General features: G+C 36.6%; 1 protein-coding gene across 1 annotated transcript in view; it reads right to left on the bottom strand.

Moving 5' to 3' along the window:
* Positions 1-1,706: 1,706 nt before the first annotated feature.
* DEUP1 (deuterosome assembly protein 1) overlaps positions 1,707-13,727 on the bottom strand; it is a 40,018-nt gene continuing 27,997 nt past the window's right edge. The window contains exons 12-13 of the mRNA XM_071432775.1: positions 8,406-8,706; positions 1,707-2,176 (exon numbers count right to left, since the gene is read on the bottom strand). Coding sequence (XP_071288876.1) covers positions 2,006-2,176; positions 8,406-8,706 — 472 coding nt within the window. The 3' untranslated portion in view covers positions 1,707-2,005. The remainder of the gene's footprint in view (positions 2,177-8,405; positions 8,707-13,727) is intronic.

Genomic DNA, 13,727 nt, shown 5'->3' on the forward strand with positions numbered 1-13,727 from the left:
TTAAAGTATATTCAAACCAGTGGCCTGGCTCCAGCTATACTATGGTAGCAATGGGCTCATTTAAGCTGGGGATTGTCAGATGAGCAACTTTTGCTGTTTGGTTGAGAAAGAGAAGGACGACCTTTCTGGTTAGTAGGTGTTTAAAAAATGGCACCTTGATCCATTGTGTCTCAGCACATTTGTGGCACAGTGCTCTCTGAGCAGGCAGTAACAATAACAAGTAGGCTGTTCAGATATAGGTAATTCACAGTTTTCAGTGCTTCTCACAGGCAGTTTATTATATGGCATTGCACAAAAGCCAGGCTGAAACTAACTCTGGTATTTTATTAGCCAAAATTAGTAGCCTGCCCACATCTTAAAAAGCTTTATGGAAAAAACCCATCGTATCAATTTTTTGATGATTTCATTCACTCATTCTGCATCATCTCACAGATCTATACCTTGAGAGGCATCCTGAACTGGAGGCAGACACATACATTTCTTTAAAGATCTGGAGCAGACTGTCATCTTGTATGTTTGAATTTGAGAGATGCAAAAGACTGGCTAGCTGGCTATTTATTTGGCTCTTCTGAAAGGCAGTATTTTGCTGTCTTTTTGCTTAAACAGATCTTTCCCAGCTTAAAATTTAGCTTTATTTTCAGAGGTTTCTGAATTTCTTCATTAATTCTTTTAAAACTGCATGTCCCCCTAAGCTGAGGGTACGTATATATTTAGTTTGTTCAGATGTCCTTCCGTCATCTTTTTATTCTGTCCTTGTTCCTCCAGCTGAGTCTAGTAATTTTCCTGAATTTTCCTGTAAAAGGTTCTTTGATGTCCTCATCTTCATTGCTCATTTTACTGCAAGCTGAGCCAAACTGGTATTTAAAATCTTGGTATTTTGTGTAAGTATGATGTAGTGTATTTTGTCTTAGTGGAAATATAGCATCGAAAAACAATTTACATTTTAGCCATGGTCCTGAATATTAATGAGACTTCTTTTACTCACAAACTGGAGCAGTTTGACAGCTTGGTATTATTTTTATCCAGATTTTCCCAGGAAGCTGGCAACAGTATATGGTGGAAAGCAGTTCTTCAGTATCTCATTCACTGAAATTGGTGGTTCATCAACAGTGTCTGTAATTTCTGTTTCGCTTGCACAGCAATAGAATTCAGTGTGAATTGCAAATAAAAGGAATCTCAATATTATGCAGATTTTCGGCACATGTAGTTGAATTAACTCTGCTTGGTTATATAATGTTTTCCTATGATGTAGGAAAATGTAAAGAATTTAGAGCCTTACCTAAGACTGATCACATGTTGTCTGAAGTTAAAGTTTTTCCTCACTGTTCCAATACAGTTAAACAATGAGCCAACATGATAACAAAGCTTCAATCCAAAATAGCTTTTAAACACAGGTTTTAAAAATTCTAAAGTCTAAATAGAAAGTGCATGAGATCAGGTTCTACTCCAGGTGAAGTCCATAGGTCTGGTAAAAGGGGAAATATGGGTGGCTTCCAAACATGTGCTTGGTCTTTTAATGTTCTTCTCATGGAACAACATTTCCAGAGGCCCAGGGCAGCCAAGAACCACCAGAGCATAGATAAGCTTTTCATGCCAGAAGCTGAGACATGGTTAAAGGCCTTTATTATTTTTCTGTACAATCTAGAGAATTTCTCTTTGTTGATTCTAATTTCAAAGGAATAATTCCACTTATTAGCCCTCTGTACATTACAGAATTTAAAGTACCTTAATTTACAGTGCTGCAACCGGGTGTCTGCTGCACACAATTTAACTGTGCAAAACCCACCTGTATATTTTAGAATATGTTCAGAGTTTATTTTGTCATATAGTCAAGTTACAATATACTTAAATCTGTAGGAGAATGATGATTTTCTTGAAAACTTGGTGTTACAAATACATGCTATTGGCACTGTGCCTAAATACATTAACCAGCTAGTTGCAGATTTTAGTTCTGAGAAACTCATGAGTGATTACTTGGTTTGCTTTTCTTAATTGTGTGACTGTCTTAAGTATGCCTGCTTTGCTGCATCCTGGCATATTTTTTTAGAGTATTTTCAGAATATCTTTGCAGCTCTTCAAGGTGTGAATTTAAACGTTCTTCAAATTCTCTGGCGTGTTTCTCTTCCTCTTGAAGGAACTTTTTTGTTGTTGCAAGGAAGGACATCTCAGGGGGAGACTGAGCAATGAATAGAAAATCATGGTTAGGAAAAACCAGCAAGTGCTGCAACGTGTTTGCATTACCAAATTCTAGATGTGAAAAACATCTTGACCTACACCAGCTAACAACACTAGAATGCTTTACGCCTCTTCAAGAAAGCACCATTTTTAAAGGCATACATTTTAAAGGCATCCATGTGCCTAAACGACATGGACTGAACGTTGTGTTTGATTATCTCTGATATTCATAGCATTAGGATATAGCTTGGCCATTAAAAATTTAAATATCCCACTAGACAGAATTAAGCTGCTGCAGAACCTCCAAAATCTATCAACTACAGATTATGTTAGTTATTTGTATAATGTAGACCAGGGCAGAGGACAATAATCTTTTTTGGAATGACAGAGTATAATTATCTTGGATGCTGCTGATTGTCTCCTGTAATTTTAGCTCTCTGCTTCTGTGGTATGATGCTTCCTGAGGAAAGGAAGAAAACTTGTGCTCATTTCAGAACTATTAACTCCAAGCCCCGACATTCTGGAGAATGTACTAAATTTTTTTTCACTGCAAGTAATTCACTGAAAAATCTTCTTTCCATTTAATGAGCATTTAGTAGACTCAGACTGAAACCATACCAATAATCAGCCTTTAGATGGTTGTCATGGGATGCAGAGTTCTATAAAGCTAAGGACGTGTGAATCTTTGTTGGAACAAGTTCTAAATTTTTAGGCACCAATTTCTGTTAGTTTTCTTGCTAATACCTAAGATGATTCATTGGAATATCTTTATCAAAAGAAATATGAAATAATTTTTCTTTTACTAACAATACTATGCCTGTTTAAATACATTCAATGCTTTTTTTTGTAGAGATAAATGCAATTTTATGACATGAATTTTTAAGATTTGGCAGAGGAAAAAACCTAGTATAGGGGCTTTAATATAAAAAGAGAGGTAATCTATTTTTATATTGTCATAAACTGGGAAAAATGATTGACATCTTTAATCTTAGTTAAACCATATCTTAAATAGTTTTTGTTCCTGATTAAGTTATTAATCTAGAATTTCAGGGTTTTTTTCTAGAATTTAAAAATGTTTGAAGTTTATGTGTTAGCACATCAAATAGGAATTCAAATATTCAGATGGTCTGCGGAAAAGGCCAATTATATTGCATCCATAAATTTTTACTCCAGGCTCCACTGTATCAGAATGGGGTATTCCCTATCTCCACAGAAACTAGAGACAGATTTGGACTTCAACTTTGTTGAAAACTGCTCTTTAGCAGCTTTTAAGGCTAAAAGATACTAACTAGAAAAATGCTCTAAAGCATCAATCCATTGAAACCCTTTGCAGCAGACTCTGAGATGAAATTTAGAGATTTCCTATAGGAAACCCCTTTTCTTTTCAAAGTACAGAAGTGAGTGATAGTTGGAAATAAATTCTGAGTTTAATGCCATCCTTCTTGAGTGAGAGAGGCTTCCTGATGTATAGGGCTCCTAAAATGAAATTCACAGAAAAAGCAGAATCTTCCTTTTCTCAATTGCTCCAAATAAATGTTTTAAAACGATGGCAAGATCAAGTGACTTAATTTGACATGTCTGAATAAGAAACCTAAAAGTATTGGATCACTTTTTACCATAACACTGCTCTCTCAATCCTAGTAATAGCAAGAATAAGAAAGAACACCAATCCTCTAAAGTTTAAGAAAATGGAGGGACATCACCTGCCTTTGATTTTCTTCATAAACACATGCATGATTTCCCATTCATAAATTATCACTGCTCCCATATGAAGAGTTTTTCCTGACATTCTGAATGCCATGGCTACATGCCATTTGTTCCTTCATGGGCTAGGTCACAAGTACATCTCCTCGTGATGTCAAAACTCAGTGACAGAATTGTTAGTACTATTTTAAATTATTTGAAGAAGGCTTTTCTATTATGAAGAATACATTGAATTTGGAGGCTTTTCCTAAAGAATCACCATGTGTTCCCCTTACTAAATACTAGAAATGAAATCGTTGATTCAATGCTAAGCAAATAAAACACTTTCAGTGAGAACATGAGAAACTGGGAAAATCTGAATCTGAAATACAAATTTAGAGGTGTCATCACCTAGAGAAAAATGTCATGTTAGACTTTTCCTTGTGGACTGCAGATTTACACAGGTGCCAGTTCAGAAAATTTAAATCTAGTTAGAAAAGATTCTTAGAGATTTGGGATAACGATGCTTAGAATTAGTGACTTCTGATTGGAAACAGACTGGCCTCACAATCAAGCTATCTTCCCAAACTGTTAAATGTCCTTTGCTTCAACTGGTACTTTGATGTGTTTCCTCTTGAAATACACTGTAAACTCTGAATGAGACATTTCTGAATTTCCTCAGAGCTGAGAGAAGAATGTTTATCACTCAGAATAAGCAGGTCATGGCTCCCCACAGCTCCTTACCCAAGGGTCAGACATCACAGACTATGATTTTAGATAGGTCCCTAATGCATTGTTTTTCATGCACTTTGAGAGATGGTTTTATCTAAGCAAGTCTAAAAGGCAACATTCCTTGTTAGCAGCATTTTGCATTCCAAGCCTCTGGTCTGTTCTTTCATTCTGTTCTTTATTGTCTTTACTTTTGGCCTCTGAGGAAGAAAAACCACAAACAAAGGGCTTTAATCCATGTCTCAGATAAGAGTCATAGTCCTTGGTTTTGAATTTCTTTTTTCAGATATTACTGCTTTTATGTCTTTTGGGTTTCTAACTGAAACTGGATAGGGATGGGTTCATCATGAGCTTTCGTTCTAACTTGTTTGGGTAATAAGGCAAGGAGGACTCTATATTTTCATTTCTACAGTGTCAGCTGATCTCATATTTCTTTGATGTAACCAGTAATGAGAAACACCTTTCTGCCTCATCATTTGCTGGAAAGGAAGGAATGCACCTGACAGAGATGCATATTTCTATAGATTAAATATGTGCTAAGTATGTCTTCTCCTTGAATAAGAACTACCCAAAATGGTTAAGAATTCATTCTGGATTGCTGGGGAGGAGCCATTCAGGAAATTAGCTCTCTCAAAGAGAGAGAGAGACAGAACTGCTTAATTAATTTGCCTAGAGGTAATCTCTTACTTGCCCCATGAGTTGTCCCAGCATTCTTGGATGCACCTTCAGCAGGGCAGCAAGAAAGCTTTAACACGTGGGATATTTTAGTATTTACTGGTCAAATCATGAGCAGTCAAACCCCAGTGTCAGAGTCTTCTCATGTTTAGCTGCTTCTACTTTCCAGGAAAGATTTTGTAGTACCAAGAGTAGAAATTGGTCTGTCTAATTTTAGTCTCACAATGACTAAATTTGGGATGTTTTGGAGCAGTTTCCTCTAACTCTACACTGCAATACATGTTAAGCAGCAGGTGCTGTCTTAAACGCGCTTCTGCTCATATATGAAAATTAAATTTGAGATGCCTTGAAAATTGCTGAGTGACATAGGTAGATTTTTAGAGGGCCTATGTAGCTAGGAAATAGCTACCTAGCTACCTAGGAGTGAGAGACATGGACTATAGCATGCCTCAGGGTAGGATCAAGACTGTCAAAATAATTCCTAATGATATCCAGGGGTAGAATTGCCACAACTTTTCATTGCAATTTATTTGTTAAGGGAGTTCCCATACTAATGCTAGAAAATTTCCTAATGCCTAATTTAAATTTGAATTATTACAGCTTAAGTCTTGTATTTCCAAGCCTTAAAGCCAGAACAAACAACTGTCTATCATCTCAAGAGAAACATGAGAAACTATTTATTGGTTGATCTTTTGACTAAAAGATCAACCAATCATTTTCTGAAGTTGTTAATTTCAGAAAGAGAGCACACCCTAAAGTACTGTTTAGAGGGAAAAGTATTTCCCTAGATTTGGAAACCCTTGAAACAAGAATTTTTGTGGTTATGGGAATTTCCAGTGAATCCCAGCTGAGCTTTCTATGACTCTTTCTATACATGTCACCTCTAAGTAAGAATGTGAAAGGGCAGAGGTTGCAGTGGAACATTTACTAATCTTTGTCTGAAGATTGTTTACCAGGAGAGAGACATAAGTCACTGTCTAAAGTGACTACAGACTATTTTCTTTCTTCCCTCAATACCAAGAGTTATTTTGGTAGGTATCAGGACATCACCTGGAAATTTGATGTTTTCAGTTTGTGCTACAAATATTCTTCAGAAAACTAATGCTTGTAAGATTTTCTGAAGTTTTGAACATACTGGAGATTTCACATTGGTCCTGTGTTCTACACCCCTGAAGACCTCAGAACTCAGTCAAAGAACTCTGGTTTAACATATTGTGTATTCTCCTCCCTCGTTCTCCTCTCTGGAACAGCTTTGCATTTGAACACAGAACTCTGGAGTAACAGACTGTTGAATGATTTCTGCACTAAAGCTGTGGTATCCAATGTCAGCCTGAGTGATCATTTAATTTCAGTGGTCTGAACTTGTACCTGCTGCAATGCCACTGATTTGAACCTAGACTCTGCATGAGAAATATCTCTTGCTTAACAGTTTTGTTATGTGTTTGCCCACACACCAGCTGGAAAGTCTTGGCATTGACCCTGGCCTGAGTGCCAGCTGGGAAATAGTTTCCCTCAACCTTGAAGAAGTGTCTCAGAAGGGACATTTTTTCCAGGCTGTCTGGAATCAGAAGCTTTGTGATTTGATGTCTTTGTCTGACACTTCTGACAGAAGAGAGAACTGGTGTTTATCACACTCATCTGGGAAAGTCCAAATGACTCTTTTCATGATTAGCAGTTTAAAGAGGAAAAATCTCAAGCCATAAGAAACCAGAAGCTGTTTACTTCAAGTTCCTGTGAAACATAAGAATATAAAATGGAAGTGAGGTCAAGTACCTGGGCCGACATAGTTCTCAGTGTTCTCAGACTACTGGGACAAAGCTGATGGGACCACGGTCAGTGAAGGGCTACCCTGCAATCCCTGCTTCACAAGCACACCATCATTACAGCTCCTCCTATCACATTTTTTTTCCCCCAGAACTTCTTCTTTATATATTTAATAAAAATTATTACTGTTGTGTTATAATTCCTCTAAGAACAGAATTTTCAGACTTGAGTGCCTACTTGACTTGGGTTATGGTAACCTTTAGATAATAAAAACAGATACCACACCTCCCCTCCCAAAAAAAAGTGAAGTTCTGGACTATGGAGATAGTTCTGCAGCAGCCACATCTCTGATAGCAAAGGCTGGGCATGTGTTTCTGAAGCGGACAGCAGAACTGGGGTACAACAACCCCAGGTACAATTGCCTGTCAACCCCCCCTAATAAATGCTGAAGTCTTCCCTCTTCTGCCTCTATAGGTTCAGCCAAAGCCCTGCAGCTGAGAATCTCCTGGTTACAAAGATCCATGCATCACAGCTGGACAGAGGGAGGCCTGTAGTTCATTCCTCACTGACATTCTTAGTTTCACTGCTTACTGATGGTATGGTTTTGTGGCTTGAGGTCAGGAAAGTGCTAATTGTCAAGTGCAAAACAAGAGTGGCCTGTAGTAGAGCCTAAGGTAGAAGAGAGAATCCTAAGGAAGAGGATAAATCTCAAATTTAGGGGAGCTCTAAAGCCAAATAATTATGGAAATATTTTCTTAAGTTGTCCTAGGCAAAGTGGGACTTGTCCCACTTGTCATGGAGAATGATAGTCTCCAGACTATGAAGACAAAAAGAACGAATGGTGTCCTATTACTCTTTCACTTGAAGGAAAATAAGGATCACAGCACTTGTAATTTCTGTTTCTTTTCAAATACAATAGCTAACATATGGAAAATAGTTGCTATGATTTTTCTGATTTCTTCCATCAGTCAAAGAGATGTAGATCAAATAGGAACTTGATTTGTCTAACAGCACTTAAGGCAGTCAGTTTGCAGGTATTATGGAAATACACTTGAAGCAGAGTGCTCTTATATAGGCAATGCAAAGCAAAGTGCCCCAATATAGAAGCCAATAAAATGTAGAAATCTTTCTCACAGTCACATAATGGCAGGTAATTATCACCACTATTATTATAACAGAGTTATGGTTCAGTAGGGGATGTTTAATATCCAGAAAAACAGCATTTCTGTTAGGATAAGGTACTTCTATTTTTGCTGGGCTGGCACTGTATAAATAATAATGACAACAAGAGTGATCTAATTTTTGGCTTCTCCAAGGCTGCATTTGGTCCACAGATGGATTTTTGAGAATATATGTATTACAGGAAAATAGTTACTTACCAATAATTTGATTTCTTCCGCATTGTAAGCAGGGCTCTGAAAGCTGCCTGTTCTGCCCACTTCAGGAAATGGCCCAGGAAGGCCCAAATGATACCCCACTGGTGGTAATGGAGATTTATAATCTATTTTCTTTTCATGGCCTCTGTGAAGTGGATGAGAAGATAAAGTGCTATCACTTTTTGAACCAGTGATGTTGCAGTGGCCATACAAAGCAGGAGTGCAGTTTCTGTGGTATCCACCAGCAGTGAGCATAGCAGTCTGTTGACATTCCACTTCCCATGAATCTTTATTTTGGAAGGATCTAAAAGAAAAAAAAAATCTACACATGAAACCCAGTTAAAACTCTTAAGCTATCACAGCAAAGCCAAGGATTTTTCATTTTACTTGTTTACAAAGTTTTGATTTCTTAGCTATTCAAACTGCTTCATGCATGAAGTTGCATGGGCATAAGATTCAGCATTACCAAATTGCAGCAATTTAGCAATTTCCACCTAGGTTATTGCAAAACTCTCTGTGTGCTTTCTCTGTCTCCTTCAGCTGTGAATTAAATCCCCTAATTTAAACCCTTTCACTGGAGCTTAGGTTGAGGAACCTTGCCTTGGTTGGTGTAACTGTGGCAGAACGAGCTAAAACACAAACTCACCTCAGGTATTGAAGATGCCAGTTCTCCTTAAGTGATTGTTACCTAACCTTTGCTAATGGCTACCATTCCTTTTTCCAGTGGAAAAAGCTATGCAAGCATCCTTTGGACATGTCTAGGAACCAGACTGAATTCAGCCACACAAATAGAGGAATTAAAATGTGAAAGTGCAAGAGGAGAGGAAAAACCTATTATTAGTGGTTGGATAATTAGTTAGTTTTGGTCTAATAGTATCTTAAACAACTATGTTCAAGTGGCTAGAATTTAGAATAAATACTTAAACAAAAATAGTACAAGAATCTTTGATTCTGCATTTTTACTGCAATGATAGTTTTGCCACTGATTTAATGGTAACACTTTGGAGATTAATATAAAAAAATGATTAGATTTTTAAAATGCACTCTCTGAAAAATTGTACAATAACTTGCTTTTGTAACAATAAATGAAATCTTCAAGCTTAAAAAATACTTTAAAGCATATTATTATGATTTTCCAGAACTCTTGTATCTCAGTGATCAGAATTGATGTGCAAATACCTATTTCTAATCATCTGTATTTCTGTAAAGCAAAAACTATTAGGGTTACTATCAACTTAAAAAAAAAGAAAGCCATTTTCCTCCCATTCCCAAAACAGTTAACTGAACAATTCTGATACTGTATTGATACAAGCACACAATTTTGAGACTCACTTGCCCAGATGTCTGTGAAATTACACTAATTTTCAATTGCATCATTCCTTGTATTACATACCAAAACATGCAAAAAACTTATTTCAGATTCTATAAATTTTATGTTACAGTATTTCTAGCTGAGATAAAAATTTCCATTGTATTGAGGTCTGTGCTTACGATGAAATTTTAATCTTGGGAGGTAACTACTAAAACATGATAGCAGTTTGAACAGATTCTATCATTGCAAATATCCTAAAACACTCCAGTAATTTGAAATGCAGCTATAAAATCTTTTTAAGAGCATGTTCTCTGCCACTAAAATATAATTTAATAAATATTCAAGAGTATGCAGTGCTAGTCAGTACTTTTTTTTCTTTTTGAAGAAAATGAACTTGCCAAGTGCAGGGAGAAGACTGTTTTCTGCAGAAAGATCACACAGATCATTTTCTAATCTTAATTTAAATATTTGGTGCTGGGGGAGAGTGGCTGTGGAGCCTTGATGGACCTGCTTTTACAGAAGCCCTTCTGCTGGTTTTTACAGGGATTTTCTTCACAGTAGTTTGTAGGGGGCTGTGTTTTGGATTTGTGCTGGAAACAGTGTTGGTAACACAGGGATGTTGTACTCATTGCTGAGCAGAGCTTGCACAGGGCCAAGGCCTCTTCTGCTCCTCATCCCACCCCACCAGAGGGGAGGCTGGGGGTGCACAAGGAGTTAGGAGGGGACACAGCTGGGACAGCTGATACCAGCTGACCGCAGGGATATTCCCGACCATATGGGAGCATGATCAGCAATAAAAGGCTGGGGGAAGGTTGCCTGGGCATCATGACAGGTGGTGAGCAACTGCACTGTTATCACTGGGCATCACTTGTTTCATATACTCTAATTATAGCATTATTATTATTTTATTATTGTCATTTTTATTATTACTACTACCTTATTTTTATGTCCTATTAAACTGTATTTCAACATATGAATGTTACTTTCTTTAAATTCCAATTCTTTCCTTGTGAGTGGGGGAGTGAGAAAGTGACTGCGTGCTGTTTACCTGCCAGGTTAAACCACAACAGCCCTAAACCAGGAAACTGAGTATTCAGCACAGGGACTGTGCAGAACAACTCAGAGAACTAATGATGAATATATTTTTTTTCTCTGATTATAAAAGAAGCTGTGATTAAGATAATCTGAATGCTATGGCAAAGGAAATTATATACGTGATGCTGTATCACTATTTGTTACTATAATTTTATTTTTACTCTAATAATAATAGTATTATTATACATGCAAACATAAAACTTTCTCAGACTATTCACCAAACTTTCCACATTTCTAAATCACCTAAAATGTTTACCTTTGTGGACGCAGAGTTTTCTCCTTTCTTTCATGCTTTTCTTTACATAAATATACTCTGCTCTTTGGGCACAGGAGAATACTTTTTTTCTTTATTTTCCTCCCTATTTTAAAGTCAATTCCATCTATGGTTTGGATGAAGGGCACTGTGAAAAAAAGCCTGCCACAACTGAAGATAGATGGCATGAATAATAAAATCACAGGTTTTGTTTTTTTTTTAAATCTCATGTTCTGACCTTTTTGGAAGTAATTTTCTCTCTAAACCCATAGTAAAGTCTATGTGATCTGTGTTCTTTTTTTTTCCCCCAGAACTTCTTCTTTATGTATTTAATAAAAATTATTACTGTTGTGTTATAATTCCTCTAAGAACAGAATTTTCAGACTTGAGTGCCTACTTGACTTGGGTTATGGTAACCTTTAGAATATAAAAACAGATACCACACTTCCCCTCCCCCCAAAAAAGTAAAAAAATTAAAAAGGGACTGATTTTTTAAAAGGAATTCCCATTCTCCCATGCCTAGTGTAATCCATAGGGTTGCTGGGACTGCTTGGTATCTTGGAAAAACATGACCCCTACACTGAGGTACTTTGACAGGGATACTGGGCCTTTACTCTGGATGGTTTCCACAGTTGTGGTTTTAACTTCTACCAGTTCATGTGCAAAATAGTATCTAAGAACATAGATCTACTTTAAATACAATCTACAAATTTGTGAAAAGCTGTCCATTTGTTAACATTACCAATGCAAATACACTATTTCTACAGCTGAACAACTTATGCTTTTGGTGGGATTAGTCCTAGTCTATTTAACATGTACACATGCCACACAAATAACATCACTGTTGACATGGTGACATAGGGGACAAGCAGTGAAAGAACAGTGTTCTCACAAAGGAAATTTAAACAGGATCTAGTTTTCCTGACTCATACATAAAATCTTCCTGGTCCCTGGGTGGCCAATGACTTCAGGGATGCAAAAATTCCTTACTCAGCTTTGCTGGTTGACATGACCAGTGTTGAGAAAGAAAACTACAGATCTTTAATGGCCAGAATGTCTTCAAGAATTTGTGCTGTTCTTTTTACCTGGCAAGTATAACGGCTAGCTTGATTTTAAAATAGATAAAAAGCCTTTTCCTGAAGAATTGTGTTCACTGCTTCCACTTTATCTATTGCAGTAACTGATACAGTGGTGTGACTAAGAGTTGTATGATCTCCAAAAACCTCCTGAACACAGATACTCACTGTAAACACACATGCATTAAGTGATCCCCAGCTACCTTAGCAGGCATTAAGCCTTAGAATTTACCCTTCACTTTCCCCACATGATGGAAGTGCACTTTGGCCTGATCAGTTACCTATTTTGTGCATATTTTTGTGCTAAATAAATAGCTTTTCATTTCATAACTCACAGGCATGTTTTAATTTTGGAAGAAACAAACTGAACATATCAGGTTCATCAGAGAGTTCTCTTTGACCATGCACAAATTTAAATCAACTGCATATGGTCAAGGTCTAAGCAAAGGATTGAAATCTTGAGAGTGGGGAAAGCTTATGTAAATGGCAATTAGAAGTAAGATAATTACATAAGAAAACAGTAATTAAATAAGGTGGTTATAGGTAGAATGTGGGTACAGTCCTTTTTTAGCAAAAAGATGCTATTTCTGCATATCTTACTTTCTAATATTTAGAAATTCACTGTATACAGAAAGAAAGAAGAAATCATTCTGCTTTTTGGATTGCCAGTACAACTTCCTGCAATTTCCTGTGTTTTCTCTACAGGTCTCCTCCCTAAGACATGATGGTGCTCATACCAGGATTCCAGTACTGACTGAGAGAAACAACTGAAAAATATTGTAGAATATACACCTGTCCCTTGCACAAACACCATGTTTTCTAATTTTTTACCATATAAAAAAAGTCTTTTGTGCCCTTTCTCCAGTGCCATAATTACCATGGAAACAGAACTGCAAATTAAACCAGAAATAACAGGGTTTATGCTCAGAATAAAATAAACATACCCCAGATTTTAACTTAACCAACATCAATTTCCTAGTTTATCTGCCTACATCTGATGGTTGAAAATTTAATTTTAGTTTTCTGGAAAAATTCTGAGGTAGTTTCCTGCTTGGGAACAGAGAACTGATAGTACAGAGAAGGCCCAATCATAAAAACACTGGCTACACAGTACATGTCAAATTTGCGCGTTTTAAAATCTGTGTATTTATTTATCTGAATAGCTTTACATTTAGGAATTCTAATGAATGATTTAGGTCCTGAAATCTAGGCTCAATATATCTGTTTCATCATATTAACTACAATAATAATAATAATTTATATTGTGTTCAGTAGTCTGGCTGAGATTTCTGTTGTGAGAAAGGTCAAATCTCACAGGTGTCTCTCTCACAGTTTTGATTGATCTTCCAACAGCTATGAAATCACAGTCCTGCAAATTACATGCATAATTTTATTGTATCAAATATTTATGTTCTCATAAATTAAATTTCACAGTCTCTTATGTACAGCAAGTGTAAATCCTGAGAAGATGGGGAAAAAAAAGTCTTATTTTTTCCTCACTTTAGAGGAGTTGAAGCATGAGCAAAAATGCCGCTGACCAATTTTGTTAAGTTATGAGACCTACTGGTGCAGAATAATCTGTATTTTGA

The sequence above is a fragment of the Agelaius tricolor genome, unplaced genomic scaffold, assembly GCF_023055355.1.
Source record: "Agelaius tricolor isolate 1412-34295 unplaced genomic scaffold, bAgeTri1.0.p SCAF_9, whole genome shotgun sequence".
NCBI classification, from domain to species: Eukaryota; Metazoa; Chordata; class Aves; order Passeriformes; family Icteridae; genus Agelaius; species Agelaius tricolor.